Source organism: Balearica regulorum, chromosome 14 (assembly GCF_011004875.1).
Source record: "Balearica regulorum gibbericeps isolate bBalReg1 chromosome 14, bBalReg1.pri, whole genome shotgun sequence".
NCBI lineage: Eukaryota > Metazoa > Chordata > Aves > Gruiformes > Gruidae > Balearica > Balearica regulorum.
Genome location: NC_046197.1, coordinates 11,696,524 through 11,719,884, shown reverse-complemented (window position 1 = coordinate 11,719,884; position 23,361 = coordinate 11,696,524). Strand labels below are relative to the sequence as shown.

The 23,361-nt window shown below is 46.8% G+C and overlaps 1 protein-coding gene and 1 long non-coding RNA gene across 3 annotated transcripts in view; both read left to right on the top strand.

Annotated features, from left to right (window-relative positions):
* The window catches only part of NSD1 (nuclear receptor binding SET domain protein 1), a 65,341-nt gene that overhangs the window by 22,869 nt on the left and 19,111 nt on the right, over window positions 1-23,361 (top strand). Inside the window, exons 5-18 of one of the 2 annotated variants that reach the window (XM_075766841.1) lie at window positions 196-2,137; window positions 6,442-6,563; window positions 6,711-6,996; window positions 8,804-8,913; window positions 10,009-10,078; window positions 10,847-10,962; window positions 15,705-15,848; window positions 16,278-16,401; window positions 16,927-17,127; window positions 18,535-18,714; window positions 19,039-19,195; window positions 19,479-19,684; window positions 20,266-20,378; window positions 23,014-23,283. In XM_075766841.1, the coding sequence (XP_075622956.1) occupies window positions 196-2,137; window positions 6,442-6,563; window positions 6,711-6,996; window positions 8,804-8,913; window positions 10,009-10,078; window positions 10,847-10,962; window positions 15,705-15,848; window positions 16,278-16,401; window positions 16,927-17,127; window positions 18,535-18,714; window positions 19,039-19,195; window positions 19,479-19,684; window positions 20,266-20,378; window positions 23,014-23,283 (4,041 nt within the window). Of the gene's footprint in view, window positions 1-195; window positions 2,777-6,441; window positions 6,564-6,710; window positions 6,997-8,803; window positions 8,914-10,008; window positions 10,079-10,846; window positions 10,963-15,704; window positions 15,849-16,277; window positions 16,402-16,926; window positions 17,128-18,534; window positions 18,715-19,038; window positions 19,196-19,478; window positions 19,685-20,265; window positions 20,379-23,013; window positions 23,284-23,361 lie in introns of both variants that reach the window. The other variant, XM_075766840.1, reaches the window with a different exon arrangement.
* LOC142603891 (uncharacterized) lies at window positions 10,969-15,656 on the top strand. Its single transcript, XR_012837795.1, has 3 exons — window positions 10,969-11,706; window positions 12,448-12,805; window positions 13,579-15,656. It is a non-coding gene; the product is annotated as an uncharacterized LOC142603891 (long non-coding RNA).

The following is a 23,361-nucleotide window of genomic DNA, read 5'->3' as shown; positions in this document are numbered from 1 at the left end:
CAGGAGTGCAGAGTACTTTCCCAGGAGCAGTATTTTCTGTGTCCACTAGGCACAGTCTCTGGGAATCCATGTGATTGTCTTAAAGATGCAAAATGCAGGACTGTTCTTCTGTGGCTTCTGCACCTTGATCTCACTTTTATCTTGTAGGTTACCCACTGAATTTTTTTTTTTTTTTTTGTCTCCTCCAACTTTAAGGTTCCTCAAAGATTTATGGCTAAATGGGAAGTCAGTGTTGGACAGGCAGAAGACATTCTTCTTGGGGGACTGGAGGATCAAAAGTGCAGCCAGCACTCCAGTGAGCTGGACAGCGAGAAGGAAGTGCAGTTGGAATACTATGCCAATGGCCCTGGAGCAGAAAGGGACAGGCAGCTGAATGGATGTTTTAAATCCTTGGCGTTTGACTCCCGACACCTGACCAGTGAAAAAGGAAAATTGCACATTAAGCCACATATGAAAAAAAGCTCTGACAGCAGAAAAAGGACTAGAGTAAAAAAGAGTGGTGCAAGAGGGGAAGCATCTGGGAGAGAAATCAAAGAAAAAACGCCAGACAGCATAGTTAGAAACATGATTGTTGGGGACCTACCAGATAAACACGCATCTCATGAACTTCGACGGATTGCCAACAGCCTAACAGCATCCAGTAGCACCAGGGAAAACCATTTGCTTTCCTCCTTTGGAGAAAGACGTTTTGAAAAGACACCTTTGAAAACAGACTATGAGAATCGTAAAAGCGATACTCTGAAGAACACTCTCCAAGGGGATTTGTTTTCCAGCGCTTCTTTGGAGAGAAAGAAGAGCTCCCTGGGCATTTTGTGCAGTTCCAAATTACAGATACACTATTCTGCATCTGATGCTGGTATTGAGAAAAAGCAAACAGAATCAGATTCATCCTCTTCCCTCTCAGATGGTGGGAACAGTGATGTAGATACCATGGACCAAAGTTCAGAGAGAGCCTCTAGTGTTCTGGAGGTTAGTGATTCTTCAGATAAAGTGGAGAAGGAATTTCCTATGACGTCAAGTGGAAACATTAAGTTTTCCATGTATCTTTCTCAGAAGAGCAACAGAAGGGCCAGGAAGAAGTCATGCAGAGATCGCAAATCTCTGGGAGGTTCAGTAACCAGCAGACTTGATACTGAATTTGCAGATGGGGAGCTTGAAGTAGGCTTCTCTGATGCTGAGATGTCATTGATGGCTCTTGAGCGCTCTTCGGATGTGAGAAATGACAATCTTTCCCTAGCAAACAAGCACACTACTCCCCAAAGTGTTTCCAAGGACAGCTCCTGGCCTGCCGTTGCAAATCAAGCAATCTTAAAACCGAAAAGCATGAAATTACCCCGAATCAGGAGTATAAAATGCAAGCATAAAGAAAAGGTTGCTGGGTTGGAGCCTTCTATTGCAGAAGAAGAGGGTGGTGTGAATCGCTGCTCTTCTGATACCAAAGGTTTCTCTGGCCTTCAGAGAGATTCTCTTCAGAGAAGCGGAAAAGTTGATGGTCAGAAACTGTTAAACAACATGCATGAGAAACCCAGGGATTCTGCTGAAATAGAAACGGCTGTGGTGAAGCACGTCTTGTCAGAGCTGAAGGAGCTGTCTTACCGGTCCATGAACGATGATGCTAGTGACTCTGGCACTCCAAAGGCCACAGTACCTTTACTTTTCTCTTCTGCCTCTGGTCATGGTCGTTTGCCCATTGAGCCAGATTACAAATTCAGCACCTTGTTAATGATGTTGAAGGATATGCATGACAGTAAGACAAAAGAGCAGCAACTGATGACTGGTCAAAATATAGTCCCATTTCGAAATACCAACACAGCTGATGGTTCTGGAAGCAATTCTGCAAGTGGTCTGAAGTCCTTGTCTATTGTAGGTCCCCCATATAAAATAGAAAAAAATGGAGATTGTGTCCAGGAAACAGTAAATCCAAACTCCGCTATAAGCAACTCCTCATTTTCATGCAATCCTCCAACCAAGTTGACGGGGATTGGTACTAGTAAAAGGGAGCCTGCGAGTACTGCTGTTTCTGGGACAAACGGCACAAATTGTGTGCCCAAACGCAACTGTTCAAAATCTAAGCAGTCATCAAAGCTTGGAGATAAAACAGTTTCAAACAGAAAGGACTTAAAACCAGGAGGGCCAAGTAAGTTGTTAAGTCGGTTATCCAGAGATTCAGGAGAACGTGCATTCCGTGTTCACGGTTCGGTTACCAGTCCTCTAGGTAATGAAGCAGAAGATACTGAGAGGAAAGAGTCTGTTGATTTAACAGAACATTCAACTGATGAAGACTCTGCCTGTTTATCTGATGACAATTTAGATCGTATTGGAAGGAGACCTGAAGCTGGTAGAAATATTGAGAGCTGCACTTCTGCTGAAAATGGGGCGAGTCCAGACTTGGATTCAGAGGCAAATAGTGAGAGCTCTCTTGGTGATGAGTCTAATGATATGAATCACGTAGCACCCAAAAAGCGGTGGCAGCGTTTTAACCAAAGCAGTGCTAGATCTAATAAGCACATCAGTAGATCTAGGGAACAAGGAAACTTGGAGAGTGCCTTTGGCCTGAATTCTCGTGGCTTTTCACTGAAGGGAAATGAGTGCTTGGGACGTAGGCATTCCCCTCATTCAAAGGTGCTTGAGGGAGACCTGACAGATCAGGACTATGAGAATCATTTAGACTTAGTTGAGAAACATTTGAATGTATGTGGTAAGCCAAACAACAGTGTGATGGACTCAGAAACAGAGCTTGTCAACTTTGCTCCCCAGTCTGAATTCTCTGCACAAGGTAAGGGAGCTGGACTTGCGCCAGAGTGTGTATTTGTATACATTTTATACTTTTTCATTTAAAGCATAAGTTATGGAACTTGGGGCTGTTTGACATTGTGGAGATGTATACATCTGAGCTGAAGAAAGTGTGATACCTTGGTTTGGGGTTCTCTGTAAGCATGGAGAACAAAGAAGGTGGAGCGATTATGGGATTTTGCTTAGCTTTTTGGTCAGAAAGTTTAAATATATTACAAATCATTAGTTTTTCCACAGTGAAAGGTAAAATAAGCATCCTTCCAAGTTTAGGACTCTTTTTAAGCTTATACCTTCGTGATGTGTTGCTTAGAGCCACGTGCTTGGTGTTAGCTGGATAGACCAGCACTAGAAAGTTGTGGGAAACAGCCTCAAGGACTACTCTCATTTTTTTATTTTTATTTTTTTTCCTAGTGCTGTTTGACACAGAGTCAGTCTTTGGTTTGTTTTGTAGGATTTCATCAAGACAATGTGTTGGTGGGTTGTTTTGGTTTTTTTTTTGTATTTTAGTGTGGAATTTTATTAGCTGTTAATAATGAATTGGGGAACCCCGCAGATTTCCTAATTTACAGCTCTGGTGCAGTGCCTGAGGGGTGAAGGGGAGAACAGAAGAGGGGGAAGCTACCAGGGAGGCTGGGCTGGAGGTGGGTCTGGAGGATGGCAGGCAGAAGTAAGGCAGCATCACTGGAAGGGAGATGACCTGGGAAGGAGGAGGAGGCTTCTGAGGACCACAGAGGACAGCTCTGCCTCTCCCACAGAGATGGGGACATTGGGTTAAAGCCAATTAAAAAAAAAAATATGTGTATGGAGGGAATGGGTCCAGTAGAACCTCATTCAGCACATGCCATCCTCAGGCATCTGAGGATCACAGAATCTGGGGAAGCAAACCTTAATGAAAACAACAAAATGAAATTTTAACATAGATTTCACCAAACTGCAGTGCTCTAATTTATTTGGAATATCATAAATTAATATAATTTGACAGAATTTTGAACCTGTGTGCATTTTGTCACTTACATGTTCCCTCAGTGCACATTTTGGTGTGTGTATTTTGCTGTTAGTGGGTGCTGGAGGTTGCCTGCACCTCTGTTTCAGTGTGTAAAAGGCAGCTCCTAGCTTAGTGGTTGTAGGACCTGCCCAAGGCAAGTCACAGCCAGCACAGAAAACGAGCCCATAGGGCGTAACGCACAGGGTAAAAGTTTTGATTTGAAACCATGACAAGCTTAATCATTCACAGACTCCTCTGGCTGTGGCTGCCTGGTTTTGAGGACTTAAGTCTTCACAGAGCAGGCAAGAGGCTGCACGTTGTTCTGGGGCTGTTGAGGCTCTGCCGCAGGAGTGCTGCAGCCTGCCAGCGGGAGCAGGTTCCTCATTTGTGCTAAGATGCAGCTGGGTTCTTGTGGCTTCATGATGATTTTGCAGTTGAAACATCCCTGTATGTTGCTATGTGAGATGAAGATGCGAGTCTACAGAGAGAGCTAGAGAAGAAGAGCTTCTAAGAGGTAGTAACGCTAAGAGGAGAGAAGCAGCAGAGGAAGGCAGCATTCTCCTGGGTGAGGTGGCATTGGCGGAGAGGAGCGCAGAGCTGTCCTGGTACTGCACACAGGGACACAGTGAGGGCCTGGGTTTGCTTGTAGATGTGACAGATCAGCAACTGCAGTGTATTCAGATTCCACTGCTCTAAATAGCACGTGAGCCTTGAAGCACACTTGAATCTTACCTATACAAGTGTGCCACAGGGAGCCACTGGAGCCTCTGTACAAGGAGCTGTCTGGACTGCTGTAACATCCCCAGTGTGCTGGTGGTAGTGAGTAAACCTCTAAAGCCGTGAAAAGCCCATTCGTGGAAACCAGTCTTCCATTTATATCAGGCAAGGGCACTTACATAGAAGGCACAGAGAATGATGCTGGGAGTTAGTCTAAGTGCAGCTTACAGAAGAGAAGAAGTTTCCTCTGTTTGCCAGTACTTTGAGAAGATGTGGCTTATCCTTGTCCGCAGCAGAGTATCAGCGTAAGAGATCATGACAGATTGCAGTCACTGCGTCATTTCCTCTAAGCTCAAATGATATAAAGTCTTAATCATAGTTGAATGGCAATATTTGACGTGGGTTTTGCTACAAACTTTGTGGTGCAATTTAGAGCAAATAAGGCAGAAGTGAAGATTGGTGGAATTTGCTGACATAAAACGTTTTTGTAAATAATAGTTTTGTCAGGTACGTATATATATTTGCCAGTGCCAATCAGAGTCCATTTGGGATTCTTGTATGGGATTCGCTTTGGGGGAAAAATACACAGTTCAGCCAGCCCTTCTGGCATGGGGCTGTGCTGTGCTGCATGGCTTTGGGGCTCTAAATAGTTGCCTAGTGAGGATACTCTGCCTATAACTGGTTATGTGCTGAAATGTGTATTTCACCCAGACACCTGTGCAGAGTGTTAATAGAGGCTGAAAATAGCTGTGTTTGAGCAAGTTGTTCCTTTCTTCTCTTTTTGCCAAGTTTGATGTTCTCATGCTTGTTTAACCACAAAGCCACAATAAAGTGTAGCAATCTTGTCCAACATCCCTGTTCTGAAGTGTTGCACTGGAATGCTTTGTTATAAAATGTTTCCGTTTTAAAGAAAAAGCCACCTCTACACATGAAAAGAGGCAAAGAGAGTATTTACTGTTTGTTCCTAAACTTCCAGGAGGCTGCAAATGTTTTCGTGACTAGGAGACGTCTTTTGACAATACTATTTAATAATTTTTGAAAACTAATAAAGGGAAAAAGTCAGAGGTATTCTGGGAAGTGAGAAAAAGCCATAAACTTGCATCATCTTGCTTTTGCAGCTTGCTGAGCAGACATGATAGAGCATCAGGACTCTTTTTTTTTTTTGAGCTTGCCATGCATTGGGGTGTTGTGAGCCAGTATAGCATAGATGGTTAGGTTTCTGTCGTGGAAATACTTGTTACTGGGTTTCCCTTGCGATGGTGCAGCGTTGTGCAAACAAAGACATCTGAGCTCTGAAGAGCTTGCAGTTGCTGGCGAGGACTGTTCGCTCCCTGATCTCATTGTGGCATCTATTGTCAGGAAGCAAAAGCAATAAATGGGCTTGCAGTAGCAGATGGGGAATACAAGGCTCTTGTAGTATATACAGAAATAAGCCAGGGAGGAGGGGAAGGAAAGGAGTTAGGCTTATGTGTTACTAGTGACACTAATGACTGTACTACTTTATGGCAAAACAGCATTTTCGCATGCCCCTGCATTAAAACCAAAGGAGTTTGGGTTAACAGCAAAAGTAGCACGATGAGTGCAAGTTGCTAATAGACTTAGGTTTTGGTAAAAGTCCTGCAAGAAGGTTAGAGGTAGTTTGTCTAGGGAGGCATTGGGTGAAATTTCAGGAGCCTCTCAGTCAAATATTTAATGTTTTTTTAATTTCTTATCTGAACTGGTTGAAGTTCCTTCGGTCCTCAAAAATCCCACCTGCCAGGATCGTGGAAAATACGAAGCTCAAAAATTATTAGGCTGTATCAAAGACAAAGAACTATTAGGGTGCTTCCCACATGGAGCCTCTGGAGGAGAAGGCAGGAGCAAATGTTATCTACAGATCATGAGGAGAATTTTGTCTTGTGATCATCTCAGAAACACAGTCTTGAAGCTGCTTTCCTTTTTCTTAGTACATTCAGAGAGGAAACGCCTTAGAAAGCCAAGTAAACGGCTTCTGGAATATGCAGAAGAATATGATCACTTATTTGCGCCCAAGAAAAAATCAAAGAAAGGCCAGGAGCAATTGCAAAAGGTGGGTGAAGGCTAATGTGCTCTTCATGGTTATTACTCTGGGGCTCTAGTCTGTGTGCTTTTGATGTGTTCTTGCTGGCTGAGTGTTCTTGCTGCGTGCAGTGCTGTGCAGGGTAAATGTTTTCATCAACATGTTTTGCTATGCTAGGTAAATTCCGTGGTAAGGTCTGAATTTGAAGGAGGTCTTCCTGCACAATGCAGTCCTGACAGAGATACCCAGCGGGGGCCGAGTCCTTTGGTTTCAACTCCATCTTCAACCAAAGAGTCCCCTCCCATCCTTGAAGCAGAGTGCTCCTTCTCTAGGGAACTAGGATCTCATCCCACTGATCAACTTCTAGAAGGACCTTCAGATTTTCCAGAGCTGGTGCTGTCTTCCTTGGATGTTTCTGAAGTTTCTGCTTCTCCAGATGCAGAAGAGAGATTTCTGAAATCAGGTAAGTGGGAGGTTGCGTTATTGAGCTCCCATAAGTGAACGTGTCACAAGTTTCGTGGAAATTGTTGCTTTGGTCAAAGTGAAAAGGTTAGTAGCTGTTGATCTGTTTGTTTTTGCTTTGCTTCATTCAATGACTAGTGCTGGCAAGGGAGAGAGGGTGGGTGCAGTGGGTGACCCAGTGAGCTAGATGATTAGACTGATGCTGTTTAGCTTTTTGTAGTGTGTGATGGTCCTCCTTAGGTCCTGGCACAGAACACCTCTTTATCTAAATGAAGACAGTCACAACTCCTTCTCTGAGTCCTTGCCATCTGTGCTTGCTAACAGTGGCATTCCTTTAGCTTGAAGGTCTCTTGCTTTGGATGAACATTGCTGTGCTGAGGTTGATACACAAAGTCTAATCTGCATAGCTTGTGGGGTGACCTTTTGCTCTCCTAATGAGCTCAGGGAATTGTGGGACAGAAATCCCTTTGGAAAAATGTTTTTTTTTTTTTTCCTTAGCGGTTCAAAACATCCATAGAAATTGTTGGACACTTGTACTAGTGCCACACCAGTAGGGCACAGTTTACAAAGAGCAAATGTGGTCTGACAGGCTTTTCACCTTTCCAGCAGAGGCAGTATCGGGGTCTACTTTGCAGCAGGTTCATTCTCTGGTAGCGTCTAAAGACGTGTCGAGGGTCCACGACACACACCTGGTGTTCTGGCTGTGCTAACTTGGAGGGAGCACTGTTCTGTTCTGAAGGGCCTGTGGTCAAAACAATCAAACCAAGTGGCAGAGAGATACCGTCACTGGGAGGTCAGTTAGTCTGTTCTGTTTGAGGGCAGGAGGATCACCTTCGGGGGCTTGTGGATGTCAGATGGAAATGGAAAGTTGGAGATGATTAAAAGAGGAAAAACTGGGGCTGTGAACCTGAGGTTGAAGATGCAGGAGAACAGTACGGGGTGCAGCAGTGGGAGCAAACATCTCATATGCAGACATTGCATAGCTCTTCCCCCTCCTGAGAAAACTCAGCTCTTGCTGAAGCACACAGAACCCAAGCTGTGGGCAGAGGCTTGCCTTGAGATCGGTGGCGTGTTGTCCCTCCATTAGGTTTTTGAAGTGTAAGCAGTGCGTGCAGAGGTGCATGTCACAGAAAGGACTCAGCCCAGGCTCATGAAGCAAGCAGATCAACAGGGTAGGATGGGCAGCATGCTGCTTCTGTGGAGTGTCTGGCACTCGTGGCATCATCATTTCCTGGTCGTTTTAAGTTTAATGTTGCCAAAATCAGTGTGGATGAGCCCAGGCCTAGCAACTTGCTACCTCCCCAGTGCCAACAAAAAGCTTGAGCAGGAAATAATGCAGGTTACAGCTAGTCTGGGGCATCTTTTCCCAGGTAGTTTTAACTGGGAGCATGTCCTTTGGCCTGTTTACTATGTGCAGCATGAATGCTTGTGGGAGCGGTGTGGGAGTGGAAGCAGGGCTGTGTTTGTCAGCGGTAGGACTGGCTTACCCCAGATCAAAGTGATTGGGAAATTATGATCTGAATTGAGCTGCCAGAATGTGTTACCTGCTGGAATTGACTTCATAGTCTTTCTTCTGTGGGCAATTATTTTGTATTTTGTATATGCCTGAAGGTCGTGGCAAACTGAGGTCCGTTTTTGTGGAAGTTGTACAGGAACAGGTAATTGGCATCTCTGCCCAAGGAGCTTATGATCCCAAAGTCAGGGTGAAGCAGATTGTTTTGAACTGTTGGCTGATATTTGCTTAATGGTCTTAGTCTGGTTGAAGAGAAGAACCCCCCTTTTATCTAATGTGAAGAGTTTCATTGCAGGAAACTTGGAAAGCAAGCGTCAAAGGAAGCCCACTAAAAAGCTCTTGGAATCCAATGATTTGGACACTGCCTTTATGCCAAAGAAGGAGGAGTGGACTCCCCCAAAGAAGGTACTTTCCTTCCAGCTCTTTTGAAAACCAGATAGAAAATGAGCCTAGACAGCAGACCTTGCTGAATGAGACACAGTGCAATGGGCTGTGGTTTTTTTTGTTGGCTGTAGCCCGGGAGCAAAGGTCCACCCTTCCCAAAGGTGCTGGTTGCTGTGTTATGATGAAGAAATCTGCTGAATACAGATGTGTTCCCCACCCCTCCCCACTTCGTAGTGGGGATTGGGTAGTTTTGGCTGTAAAATCTCCTCTCTTCATTGATTTGTATGGAAAAGGAGTCATCTGGATGCTGGCTGGGAAGGTGTGAGCAGAAATGTTTTGCGCAGAGGCATTCTGTCGCTGTGATGTTGCAGTGTAGCTTGAGCTTGAACCTAAGGCTTTGTCCTTTTCCATCAGTTTTTCTCTGAGCAGTGTTTCCTTTGTTACCTTCCCAAGTGGGCTGGTGAATGGTATGTAAGTGCAGAGCTTGTAGCAGGATGGAGGCTTGAGTTGTATCACATGTAGTATGCAGTGCTTGGTGCAGATTTTTAAAGTAAATGCTGCTCTCTGATAAATACTTAATATTCAGTGGCAAGGTTTGGAAAAAAGCAACTTGTAAAGAATTATTTCACGTGGTGTACCTGCACAAGACTTGCTGCCACTGTTTCTAAGGTTGATAAATAACAGTTTTCCTCCTTTCCTTTTTCTCTCTCTGTGTGGTACAGTCTTAATACAGTTATCATAGTTGCAGTAATGCAGAGGCCAGTGTATTTAAGTCTTAAGCTCCGTAAAAGTATAAAGCCAGAAGAGAGTCTCTATTCCCAGCAGCTTACAGGGTGTTAGCAACCTCTTTGGGAGAGCTCAGGAAACAGCGGATGATGCTGGTGAGCACAGGACACAGCAGACTCAGCACTCCTCCCTGCCCAGCGACTGACTTTTCCATGTGGGATCTATCACACACACAAAACAATTGTTTTCTTGTAAAGTCTCTAATCATTGATGAATTCATGACCTGAACTGTAAGTTACATGTTGCAGTCAGTCGTAAAGGCTCTGCGTGGCTGAGGAACATGCGTCTCTGATTTGCATCTGGTGACTTGACTCTCTTGTGTATTTGTAGGGCACTGGCCCTTCAGAAAGCGACAGCTCTGAGCTCTACTCGCCAGCCCACTTCTCGGACCTGGGAGAAGGTAAGTGAAGGCAGGGCTGCGGGGGTCAACTGGTGGCATTTGGATCAGTACCTGTGTCTTTGTGCGTGTGTGTAAGGGCTTACATGTCCTGGGCTCTCAGAGGGTGTTTGCCTCAGCTGAGGCAGTGGCAGAAGAAATAGGTACTGAGATTTTTACCAAAGGCACTGTTAAGTCTTTGATTTCCCTGTGGAAAGTGGAGATGGTGGGTTCATATTTCCGTGAGAAGATGTTCACTTCTCATTCATAGTCTGGGTGCTTGAAGGAAATTCATCAGCACAGGTCCTGTACCAATGCCCTATCTTTTGTCTGATGACGTGCTGTGACCAGGCTGAGTGGTGGCTGCCCTGTCCCCTGGGCAGTTTTGCAGTTGCATTGTATTGTGTCTTCCTTTGTATCACTGGTATCGACGTGAGGAGGTTTTTGTTGCAGTGTGGTGGGAGGAGGTAGTTACCAGCGTTTGATTAGCAATGTAAGCTTTGTGTTGGTAGTGTTTCTTCTTTTCTGCTGGGGGGCTGTCTCAGGAAGGTCAGAGTAATGTTCAGCAGTTTAGCAAAAGAAGCGTAAACCAGTATGAATCAGTGGTGCTCTGATGGTTGCAGGACAGAGGGCAGACTGCCTGGGGGCTGGTATTGCCCCAGCCCTTATGCCCTCAAAGACAGTAGGACCCAGCCTGAAGCACTCAGAAAGGATGTAGAACTTGCTGGTAGCATCTGTTGCAAAGGAATTATTTCTGCATTTTTCTTGAGTGGTCTTTCTGTTGCATCCTAGCTTCTGAAAAGCTCTCTGAGAAGCAGCGGAAGCGGAAGAGACAGCGCCATCCCTCTGCAATGCATTCCAAGAAGGAGAGAAATGAGGAGGGTCTAGGGGAGACCCCACACTCTGAGGTACTGTTAGGTCTTCCTATGTGCTGTCATCCCTGTAACCTGTCTGCTACTTCCCAGGGCACTGTGCAGAGCCTGGGCTGGGTCATCTTGGGCTGGCTGGTGTGTCATCTGGGACTTTGTCCCACTGATGTAATTGCATGAGCTGGGGTTGAAGCTGAAGATAGCACCTTGACTTAGTAGCTGTTTTGTGATGACTGCTTGACTCGGGATCAGTTTTTAAGCTGCTGCTCAGCTAATTCTCCGGGAGAGAGGCTGTTCTGATCTGATGGAACCAGGTTTTGCCTGGCATCTTGCTTTGTACCTCAGAAGGTCTAACTGCTGTAAAAGGTCTTCTCTGGTGGTGGTGGTACTCTTGCGCTTTTATGCACCAGTACGAAGCACAAGCACTAGACTGCAGACTTCCACCCCTCCTTCCACTTGCCCCTGTGCGCCAGGGTGAGCTAAGAACCACGCTGGAGGGGATGGGGGGACTGTCTGTGACTGCTCACTGGAGCCTCTGATTACATTCTGCCATCCAGCAGAAAGGTATAATTGGGGTAACTCCCTTCTACTGCATCCCAGCAGAGCTGACGTACAAATATCTCTGACAAGCACGTTTTGCCTTTTAGGAATGAGCCAGGTATCACGAAGTGTAGGGGAAGCAAGACTTTCCTGGGAGAGGCGGGACACCTCTGGGCCTCTCACCATCGCCTCTCACTTCCAGTGGCCCAGGTTCAGCAGCAGGCTGTTCTGTCAGGATAGTCAGTATGTATTTCAGGAGCGAATTATAGACATATATTGTTATATTTGTTGTTGTTAATACAGCTTCCAGCAGAGCACAAACCTCACACCGCTTGTCTGAGCAGTGCCAGCCACCCTGTTGCTACTGCTTTTTGAAAAGGACGTCTCTGTTGGGGGTGATAAAGTGGGGTAATACCCCTGGGCCATGCAAGCTTTCCTGTACTCCTGTTCACGCTCTTTCTGAAGTGTGCTCATCTGGAATCATGTTTCAAAGAAGCCTGTACAAATACCTTTGCCAATGCTGGGGGGTAGTTAACACTGTCTGTTGTTAGGCACCCACTAAGAGACTGGCTCAGCTCTGAGCCAGAAAATTCTCTCTGAATCTTTTATAGGGAAGAAAAGAGGGGGAAATTCAGAGCAGCAAAGTAGCTAAGATATGGCTCTGAATCCTGCACCCACCCTTTGCTGCAGAGGAAGCCCAGGGAGTCTTAACTGCCTTCAGCCTTAGACATCTGTGTTGACTACCTGAAGTTAGGTATGGTAAACCATGCCAAAAGAAAAAAAAAAGCGCCAATGCTTGGCCTCTTTTGCCAGCGTCCATTTCTCTGTCATAGTGTCTCTTGAGCCACTGTGGTGAGTGTGTTCACCCCTTGGTTTAGGTGAGTGCATGGGTACTGGTGAGTATTGGGGTGCTGTGGAGATGCAATCGTGCTTTCATGTGGAATTTGGACCACGCTGGTCCCTAAGTGACTTTCCACATACCAGGCAAGGAACCCTACTTTGTGCTGAACGGTGCTAGAAGAAATAGATGGTCTGGTGATACAGCGCAGTGAAGCCTTGGATCCAGCTGCTTACACAGGAAAAGAGGGCAGAGGAGAGCTTGTCTGCCTGGGCTGAACTAAGCAGCTTTCTCTGTCCTTGACTGTCTGTGGAGCCAGGAGTGGAAGTTCACAACATCAGGGCAGCAAGTGACTGAGAGAAGGGACTGGAAAATGCTGTTGAAATGGTTGTCAAGGTCAGGCTGTGCCAAAGAACAGGCCAGGCTTTTGAGGATGTGCCAGATACAGCAGCAGAGATAGCTCTGGAGGAAGACCCAGGATGGGAGACCTGCCCTCTGTAGGAGGTACGTAGTTTTGCAGTGCTCATGCTGGGTAGGGGAAGGAGGGGAAAGAGTATGACAGGGTCTTTTCAGTGATGGCCTTGAATGGCGATCCCCTTCTCCCTGTTCACAATGCACAAGTATCTGGCTTTGCCCATCCTGCCTAGCTCTGACATTCCCTTCCCTGTGTTGTTCTGGGAGCATTGATTAAAATAAGGCTAAGATCCTGGCATGTAAAATGTGCAGATTGGCCAGCTCTTTGCAAAACCAAATAGGATGTGTTTAGGCTGAAAGAGCAGGGCTAGAGCACACGGTGGGCTCAGTTGTTAAGGTAGCATTGCTACTAACAGATGCTTTCAGATCTGAAGAGGGAGTTGCTGGTTAATGTCATATGACTCCTAGATGCATTTGAGTCTCCCATTCCATTAACACATGAAATATGGCCATCAGGATTCAAACTAGGGAGTCCCAGCAGCCATGGTAGAAAGTGGCCAGAAAGATGAATCAGTTCTAAATCCCTCGTACCTTTGTCTGTAGCAAATCTGAGTATGTGTGGTGTGTCCCGTCCCCCTCCCCCCAAAACACAGTCTTAGGAAGCTAGTGCCACTGACCACGGGATGGGTGGTGCTTGTTTACCAGCACCGTGCCCCTCCTGACAGGGACCTCAGTGGCCACGAAAGGGGCTGATCTCGCTTTGTGTCTGTAACACTGGGGGCCCCAGCAGAAGCAGAAGCTGTAGCTGACGTTGTTTGCCCATACCAGTAGCTGATTAACCCTGCTCTTGTTCTTCGTTACAGTGACCCCTGCAACCCTGAGGTCACTGCTGAGCTGAGCAGAAGAGGGAGCACCTATGTAGGAATAGGAGGACCTGAGCTGTAACCAGTCCTTGGAGCACTGGTCACCGGTGCTGCTCCTGGAGCATTCCAGGAGCCAAAGCAAGTGTTTGGGCCAGAGGGCTGTCTTGCAGCAGACTACGTAATTCCTAGCAGAAATTCAGCTGCAGGAGCAGAAGTATCATAGTGCTTAGCTTGAGAAGATGCTATTGCGTACAGAAGCAAAGGTGGCTGTTGTGTTCTTAGATGGTCTTTTTACCAACGCCATAAAGACCTTTCCCTTCCCTCTGCCAGGGCTGCGTGGTAGGGTGGCAGCAGCTTACATGCTCCTTATCAGATTGTGATGATAGTCCGTAAGGCTGCACGCCATATGGTAATGTTGGACTGGCAGTAGTGTGTAGCTTGGACTTTGCTTTTTTTTTGTGCTCAATAAAGGCAATTTATACCATTCATCTTTGTATTGTGTGCTTTAATATACCGTCAGTGCCCCTGCACATCATTGCTCCACAAACTCAAATGGCTTTAAAATGTCCCCAAATAAAAGCATACTACTACATTCAGGGAGTGAAAAACAAGCAACCAAAACAAACAAACAAAAAACCCACCCTGAAACAAACAGACAAAGGAAGCATCATTATCTGACCAAAATGCCAGCTCCAGGTTCTTCCAACTTTAAACTTTGGGAGATCTTTACGTCCTTGTTTTGCCCAGACTAATAATGTATTCAGAGGGCATTGAGTTCAGCTTACAAGCTTTAGTAGCACCACAGCTCAGCCTGATACTCTCCCACACAGAAAGTGGTGCAAAGCTCCCTCTTGTGATCATTAGCTGGGCACCTGGCACCAAGGTATGAGAGTTTCATGTGTTGAAGGTATGAGAGTGATGGCTGCTGCTCCTGACAGCAGTTTGAATTCCTCATGAGGTCTTTCTGGTGTATAGTGTGTGTCTGGGCATACCCTGGGTATGGCTTGGTGATCCAAGGAGGCAGCTGAGCACTGAGATCACTCGGCTAACTGCAGTGAGCTGGGATGTTAAAAAATGGCAGAGTCCTTAAAATGTTCTTGCTCAAAGCACTTAGTTAAAGGCATCACTTTGCAGCATTAATGGCCCGTAAGGCGTACCCGCTCTGGAGCAGCAGCTTTGGCTGGTGAGATGACTGACATGTTGCCTACTCTGTGCCCAAGAGGCCCGGAAGCTGCCAGAATGGTGTTTTCTAGCTCTTGGTTGCCTCTCCTGACAAAAGTGAAGGCAGTGTTGCCATATGCAGCTCCAGGACAGCAGTATCTTGTGGTAGAAACAAGTGTCTCTAGAATCTCTGCTGCTCTCCTTCCCTCTAACAGGGTCTGGGCAGGTCCCATGGGCACATCAGAAGGTGTCCTTTCACCTTGGGAATCTGTATGGCAGGATCCCTTGCTTGGTCCATGAGGGTACGGTTGGGCCTTTATCATTTGAAACCCATCTTCTCAGCAGGATGTTCTTTCACCAGTAGATGTTATGGTCAGTGCTGTGATACTTGTACAGGACAGATGCTTAGGAAAGACTCGCTGCACCAGGCAGGATGATGGTGTAAATGCCCTGCTGCACTGTTCACTGTGGCGTTGGCCAGCTACTTCATGGTAACACAGGTCTTGTACCTATGTGCCTGTATTTTACAGGGGTTAGGACAAGCTGAGACAAGTGTGGGGAAAAGTCTGGCTCATCTGCAGAGTGACAACTGTGATAAAGATTGTTTGAAGTTTTTAATTTGTATTTCCAGTGCCAGTAGACATCAGCATGTGGGGTGTTTCAGACTATTCCAACCTACCTGATTTGTTTCTATGCAGGGCAATTCCTTTCTTCTCAGCCATGACTCTTTCATCACAGAGGGGTTACACACAGGAAAATAACTGTGTTGAGTGTGTATTTTTTAATGATTAGTAAACTAAGAGCTCTTTCCTTTCTTGTAAGTCTTTTGGTGGAACTGTATGGGGGATATTCTCTCCAGGGTAGGTAACACAGACCAACTGACTAACCTGTTATGTGCTCAGTGGATGAATTTGTGGTTTCCAGGAACTGCTGACAGCCCTGATTCTGGAATTTTTTTTTTAAAGGGGGAGACATCGGTTCACGGTACTGCTGCAAGCCCCAAAGAGGGTAATGAAGAGGGGTCAGAGAATGACCATGGAGTGCCTTCGTCCAAAAAGATGCAGGGGGAACGTGGAGGAGGAGCAGCTCTCAAAGAGAATGTGTGTCAGGTAAGGTCCTTGAAGAAATATGTTTGAAACTTTATTATTGTGAAGTTTTTTCCTGTAAGTTCTGGAACATGCTAATGCCTCAGCTAAATGCAGGTAGCCTCAAGGTGCTTACTGTAGAATTAACCAGCTTTTTGTTTTCTGAATTGAGTCTTTCCTCTGTGATTGCCTCTCCTTCTGCTAAAGTCCACAGATGTTAGGGAGACGTGACCAATGTAGGCTTCATTTTAGCTGATGCATGGTGGCAGGTAGCGAATAGCAAATGGCAATGGAGATGCACGAACCACCTGAATTTACTGACACGAGGAAAACTTAGCATTTTTCTGCAGGGATCTCTGCTGGCAGTCCTGGCCAGCACGTGGATTGTTGCTGTCTGGGAGGAGTTGAGGAAGGAGGTTGCTCAGAGCTGACATGGTGCTTCTCTCCCCACAGATCTGCGAGAAGCCAGGGGAATTGTTGCTGTGTGAGGCACAGTGCTGTGGTGCTTTCCACCTCCAGTGCCTTGGGCTCTCCGAGATGCCAAAGGGCAAATTCATCTGCAACGAGTGTTCCACGGGTAAGGCAGCTTTTCTGAGTGCAGAAGACCAGGGTGCTTGCTGCGTGCTTACCTGGTGCTGCCTTTGCTGCAGTAATGTGCCTGTGGTAGGACCGCTAACTAGCTGTCAGTCCTCTGATTATTTCTTTGAAGTTTCATAATGACTTTCTAATTAACTGATCTTTTGATTCAGGTATACAGAGTGTGAAGAAGTGAATGTTTAGGATCTGGTGGGAAAGAGAAAGGGAAATTCGTATCTGGTACTAGGGAGAGAGGGCTGGAAAGGGGGAAATGTCTAAGTAGGGTTGTCAATTTTGGGGGTTTTTTTCTTTTCCCTGGCCTGAAATCACAACTATAATTATTTTTTTTAATCTGGAATTTTATTGCAGCTGCAGGCAAAACCAGCCTGCTGCAGAGACCTGTGCTTTGGGATAGATACAGCAGGTTGGAAGTTGTGCTGTGCTAGTATGCAGCCTGGTAGAAGTATCGGGTCTTCCTTTAGCCCTTCCTTTAGCCTTGGTGTTACGTCTGTTGCTCTTTCTCCAGGGGTCCATACCTGCTTTGTGTGCAAGAGCTGCGGGGAAGATGTAAAACGGTGCTTGCTGCCCCTCTGTGGGAAGTATTACCATGAAGCATGCATACAAAAGTATCCGCCCACGGTCATGCAGAACAAGGGCTTCCGATGCTCCCTGCACATATGCATGACCTGTCACGCTGCTAACCCAGCAAACATCTCTGCGTCTAAAGGTACTGAAATCTGGGGTGGTCTAGGGGGTGCAGTTAGAAGCTTTTTTTGTTTGTTTCGTGTCCGCTGCACAGTTACCTGGTCCGGTAGTTCTTGATGTTGATTTTCTGTCCTTGGCACAGTGCTTGCCGTAGTGTTTGCTGAGGAATAGCTTCTCTCGGAGGAGTGGACGGGTGGTGTCAGGATGGGAAGTTGCTGCTCATCAGCACTCCTGGTGGTCAGATACGGCAACTAAAATGTTCTCCTCTGTCCAGACGCTTGGATGCCTGCACGTCCAGCAGTGCCACACGCCTCTCTGGGTTTTTTAATAAGTCTCTGGAGCTGTACAGATGCTCTCATGTTTCCCCTTTGACTTTTCACCGTGCCAGTGCTGCAGACGGTGCCTGCTTAGCAGCACTGGCTATCAAGGCAATGGCACAGACAGCAGCATAGTAAAAACTATGATACTGTTCTAGTTCTCCTTTTCTATAGTGCAAATTCTCGTCTTGTAGTAGTGACACCCTTGGGCTAAGCTGCTCAGGCAAACATTTGTTTGAGCTGTTTGCAGCAATACCTTGACCTTTACCTCACATGATATGTGATCGCGTCGTATATTTGCTTCTAAAGCTGCCTTTCTTTAAATCCTTGATACCTTAAGATGAGTGACAATAATACCAGCTCTATTTTTGTCCTCAGGGTCTGTGTTAAAGTTGTCTTTTCTTCCCCCACATATCACTATTTGATGTAGAAGACAACACTAAGGTCTAAAGCCCACTGCTGACCACTTCCCCACTGAACATTTGCGTTGTGTTCCTCTGGCTGCTGCTTCTCGGTGGACAGATTGACCCCTTTCCTCCCACCTTTTCTCCCTGTTTGTAGTCTCCTGTGAGGAACTAAAAACAGGCTCTCAAAAACCTTGGATAAATTAGGCCTGTAGGCGATTCTGAATTCTCCGTTCTGGAATTTCAGGGGAAAATCTGATAAAGGGGAGAGGCAAGTTCCGATGTTTTCAGAACCTTCATGGATTAGTTTCGTTATGTGCAGCTAAGCACTTGGAACACCCCCTCTGTAATTGCTGTCTGAGCTGATTTACTAATTATTTGTGTATGATAGGAAGCAGTTCCAGTCTGTGAACTCTCAAACTGTTTCTGCACAGCACACAGGAGGTTTTTCGCTTCTAAATAATACAATTTTGAATATGTTATATACAAATATATGTTACAGATATTTATAATTGTATATATTTTGTTATATTAAATAATTTAATAGGAATCTAGTGAGTATGTCATTAAAGGTAAGTTTCCTTTTCCAAAGATCACCTATGGTTGCTCATTTTGAGCTTAGGTATCAATAGAGGTTAGTTTGGGCAGGAAACAAAAAATCGTCCTCTTTTAGAGGTTCACTGTGTTCCCAACGTGTTCTGGTGCTAGGTCGCTTGATGCGCTGTGTGCGATGCCCGGTTGCGTACCACTCCAATGACTTCTGCCTCGCTGCTGGGTCCGTGGTCCTCGCCTCCAACAGCATCATCTGCCCCAATCACTTCACTGCACGGAGGGGCTGCCGCAACCATGAGCACGTCAACGTCAGCTGGTGCTTTGTCTGCTCGGAAGGTGAGACGGTCTGTGCTGGAATCCCTGTCACCAAGCAAGAGTCTGACAAGAAGTCATCAGAGCAGGCAGAAGCTTTGCCCATCCAGAGTGTGCCAGTGAGAACTGCTGAGAACAGCTCCTATCCATGCCCATTTAAATCCAACTTTAGGCTAGAACTTTTTCTGGATCCTTAGAAGGGTTCTTTGTGCAACACAAGTAGGGCACGAGCTGTTGGAAAGGGTTTGCAGAGAGCATCATGGCCTTTTCTCAGCTGTTTCTGCCTAGGCATGTGGAGTCCAGGGCTTCTACACACTGACGCTGATAAATTCCTCCTTTTCTTTGCAGGGGGCAGCCTTTTATGCTGCGAGTCGTGCCCGGCTGCATTTCACCGTGAGTGTCTAAACATTGAGATGCCAGAGGGAAGCTGGTACTGTAACGATTGCAAGGCAGGCAAAAAGCCACACTACAAGGAAGTAGTCTGGGTGAAAGTTGGGCGCTACAGGTAGGTGAAGGTAGAACAGACTTGTCCGCATCCCTTCTTCATACAGTGCTCATAGTGATTGAGGTGAGAAGCTTCTCTTCTCGTGCAGCAGCCTCTCACTTTTTTCATGCGTGTAGCAGCTGGTAAAATGCATGCTTTCACCTCCAGTAGCCTCTTGTCTCCCCACCAGCCTTGCTGATGGCCCTCACACACTTCTTCCCCATGTGTCCATGCAGTAGCATGTTTCTGAGGTGGTTGGAAGTGGGGAAGCCAGAGGTTTCATCTGCCCTTTCCCGTGTTGCAGGTGGTGGCCAGCTGAGATTTGCCATCCTAGGACAATTCCTGTCAACATCCAGAAAATGAAACATGACATCGGTGAGTTCCCTGTGCTGTTCTTCGGCTCTAAGGATTACCTGTGGACCCACCAGGCCCGTGTGTTCCCTTACATGGAAGGTGATGTCAGCAGCAAAGACAAGATGGGGAAGGGTGTGGATGGCATATACAAGAAAGGTAACTTGTCTTCATCCATGTTCTGTTTCTCTTCATTCCCATTTGGAGAAATGGCATTCTTAGAGCAATTATCTTCTTAGAGCTAATGCTAAATTAAATTTGCAGAATGAGCTGCTGCTTATCTATCATCCAACGCACCCAGAATGTTTGTTGGTCTGACTCCCAAAGAGAGGAAGAAGGGCGTGCAGATCTTGCACATCTCTCCAGCTCTGACGTAGCCGCTCTAAATCTGAGCAAGCTGCTGATCTGTCAGCTTCTCTGTGTCTAATACAGTCATTATCTGTGTATAAAAATGCACTTGAGAGATGTGAATGCAGCTGCCTGACACCTCAGGCCAAAAGCAGGCACAGCTAGCTGACTGTTTGGATGCTTCCTCACCCACGGGCAGGTCCCTTACTGTAACTCCTGTGGCTGCCCTGCCACACTGGTCTTTTCTTAACCACCTGCAGTGAACCCCTGCCTCTGAAGTACACGGCCAGGGAGGTTTGCTTGTGGAGCTGCGAGCACTGGGTGGACACTGGCAGCCCAGCTCTGTGTAAGCAGAGGGAGTTCCTCGTAACACACCCTGTTCTCTCACTTAGCTCTTCAGGAAGCCGCAGTAAGATTTGAAGAGTTGAAGGCACAGAAAGAACTGAGGCAGCTTCAGGAAGACAAAAAGAATGACAAGAAACCTCCTCCCTACAAACACATCAAGGTGAGGGCAGGTGGGGGGGGAACGGGTGCGGGAGAGAAGTCTTGAGCTGCCGGTGCAGGTGATCTACAGGTGTACAGAAACATTTCTACTGTTTGGGCGTCTGGCTGCATTTGAAGGTTACATTGGTCCTCTTGGCATCTTCAGTCATCCTCCACAGAAAGGATTCATGTATGCGCAGAGCTGCATGGAAGCTGGACGCCAGTAATAGAGGTACTCTGATTTATTGGAACAGATCTGGATGTCTCTCTGCTGTTCTGTGTCAGTTGTGTGGTCTGAAGGAAGTGTGTCTCTACCTTGGGAACTCAGAGGATAGTGCTAGTAATGCACAGTGTGCTCACATACTGCGTGCTGTGAGGACAAGGTGGGCATCCCAGGGGGTGCGAGACAGGAGGTGGTCAGGGTGCGGTGGAGCAGAGCTATGTGGAGGATGGTAACCCACAGTATCTTGTTTCATCTCTGTTACTGTTTTGTATATTTTTCTGTATCAGTTGGTGACTGAACAGCAATACTAAAGCAGATGTACATGTTGGAATATCAGCCCCTTTGCTGAGGTTTGGGGAACTCTTCATGTTTAGGGCTGTATTTTGAGATAGAATTGGAGCAGCAGTAGAAGTCCTACAGGATAAAGGTGACTTGAGAGCTGGGGCCACAGGGGGTACACGTGCTTGAGATGTGGGTCCAGACTGATCAGAAACCCAGTGACTCAGGGACCATGTTCCTCTTTTTTCATTGCCTCTGTCTGGTCCTTCCCTTTTTTATGTGGCAAACTATGAAAGCTTACCTGGTTGCTGTCACGTTTTGTTTCTAGTTAGGATTTCCAGGCAGGCAGGTATATCCTGCACGAGTTACAGTACAGTGTAAAGAACACAACTGAATGCTGTGGCAGCAGTATGGGCAAAGTAGCTCCAGTGGAGGAAATACAATTTCTCATTATAGGTATTTTTAAGCCTGTCTGTGGCCGCAACATGAAAGAACTTTGGAAGCAGTTTGGAGCTTTTGACGTACCCTTTTAATATAAATAATAATGGTCATTAGCAGCTCTTCTGAGGTCTGGGTGCAAGCTGGGTGAAAGCAAAGCAGTTTGCAAGAACATACGTTGAACTGGGCAAGGCTTCAGGGTGGAATGGCTGAAGCTGGCTGTGTCCGCTCCCATCCTGGCCTTCTAAGGAGATCAGCACCTCGGGGTGCATCCTGAGGAGCACCAACATAAGCAGTTGCTTCAAAATACACTTGGGATCCTTCATCTCATCATGGTTGTGGCTACTCCAAGCATCGCCCTGGTTTGGAGCTGGTTTTGTACCAGCAGTGCCTCGGAGAGTAGGGCAGGACTGCTGGGCACGCGTGTGTGCGTGCTGAGAGCGGCACTGCGCTCAGACGCTGTGGTCGCTTGGAGTGGTACTGCCCGAGCCAGCAAGGACACATCTGTCTGCCTGGTGGTGGGTGGTCCTAACTCTGTGAATCTCATCACTCTTAACGAGGTGATGAGCTAACAGTCTGAGTAAGAGGTGGGAAGCAGCAGACACCACCAGAGTGATGAGGGAGGTGGGAGGCAGTACTAGGAGGAAGGGAAGACTGTGTGTTGAAGAGATTAATCTGGGGGTTCTGCAAGGTTTGTTTTTAAACAAAGAAGGAGGAAAAGGGCTCGGACAGCCTCTGCAGGTGACCAGAAACTTTGCTCTGTAGGTGGGACTAGATAAATTGCGTGGGGGCTGGAATAGTTTTGCTAAATGATCCTCTCCTTTGTGTTCTGGGAGAGGAAAGGGAGCTGTTGGTATTGCTCACCTGGGCAAAGAGCAGCAAGGAGCTTTTCTTCAGTGTCTCTCTCCAAAGTCCTGACTCTCTGTTGCCTGCCTTTCAGCGTTCGCTGCCTTTAACCAAAACCCAAGGACCCTGCTCGTGCCACAGACATGCCAGTCGCTTCTCCAACTGGTGCTGCACTCTGCTTCCTTCCAGAGCGGTTTTTAGAGAGCTCCTTGGCTTAACTCTGAGCTCCTCTTTGGGCCTTCCAACCCCAGCCTTGTCTGTTTTTTTTCTTTCATTTACATCTGCAGGACAGTTGGGTAGGGAGCTGACTGCTTGTGGCCTGGTGCGTAGGTAGGCCCTCCGTACTCTGCCACAGGCGTGCCAGCCTGGTTATTGTAGTGACAGCCAAGAGCAAAACCAGCTTGAAGGTAACAGATCCAAAACCCGGGGCTGTAAGGAAAAGCTAAGGGAAAGGACCTGACACTCAGAGACTGGAGAAGGTGCTGTTTCACGCAGAAAATGGTTTGGTGTCGGTCGCAGGTATGGTGTGCAGCCAGGTAGAGCGCTGGGCCACCTGGGCTGGCTGCAGGCACAGCAGTGATGGGAGGGGGACACTTGCAGCCTCTCCCCACTCCGGGGTCACAGAATACACACTGCACCAGGTGATGCTAATGGAGGACCTGCATCCTCCCCAGCTCTTTCCTCTAACCCTATACCTCTTGAAATAGCTTGCCCAGAAGTACGTACGTACCTGTACTTGTGTTCTCCTACCCGTTGCTGTAACTTAACTCGCACTGCGGCCTGTCATCTCTTAGGCAAGGGTTGAGTATAGAAATGACTATCATGATGATCTGTTGCTCTTAAAAGCTAACATCTTTTGTGTGCATTCAAGGTGAACCGGCCGGTGGGTAAGGTGCAGATCTTCACCGCAGACCTGTCTGAGATACCACGTTGCAACTGCAAACCAACAGATGAAAACCCATGTGGCCTGGACTCCGAATGCATCAATCGCATGTTGCTCTATGAATGCCACCCCATGGTCTGCCCTGCTGGGGAGCGCTGCCAGAACCAGTGCTTCTCCAAGCGGCAGTATCCCGAGGTACAAATTTTCCGCACGCTGGCACGAGGCTGGGGTTTGCAAGCCAAAACAGACATCAGAAAGGTACGTACTCTGCTTCTGCATGTAATTTTCTCTTGCCATTTCTCTCTTGCTCAGTGTTGGTTTCAACAGATTTGAAAA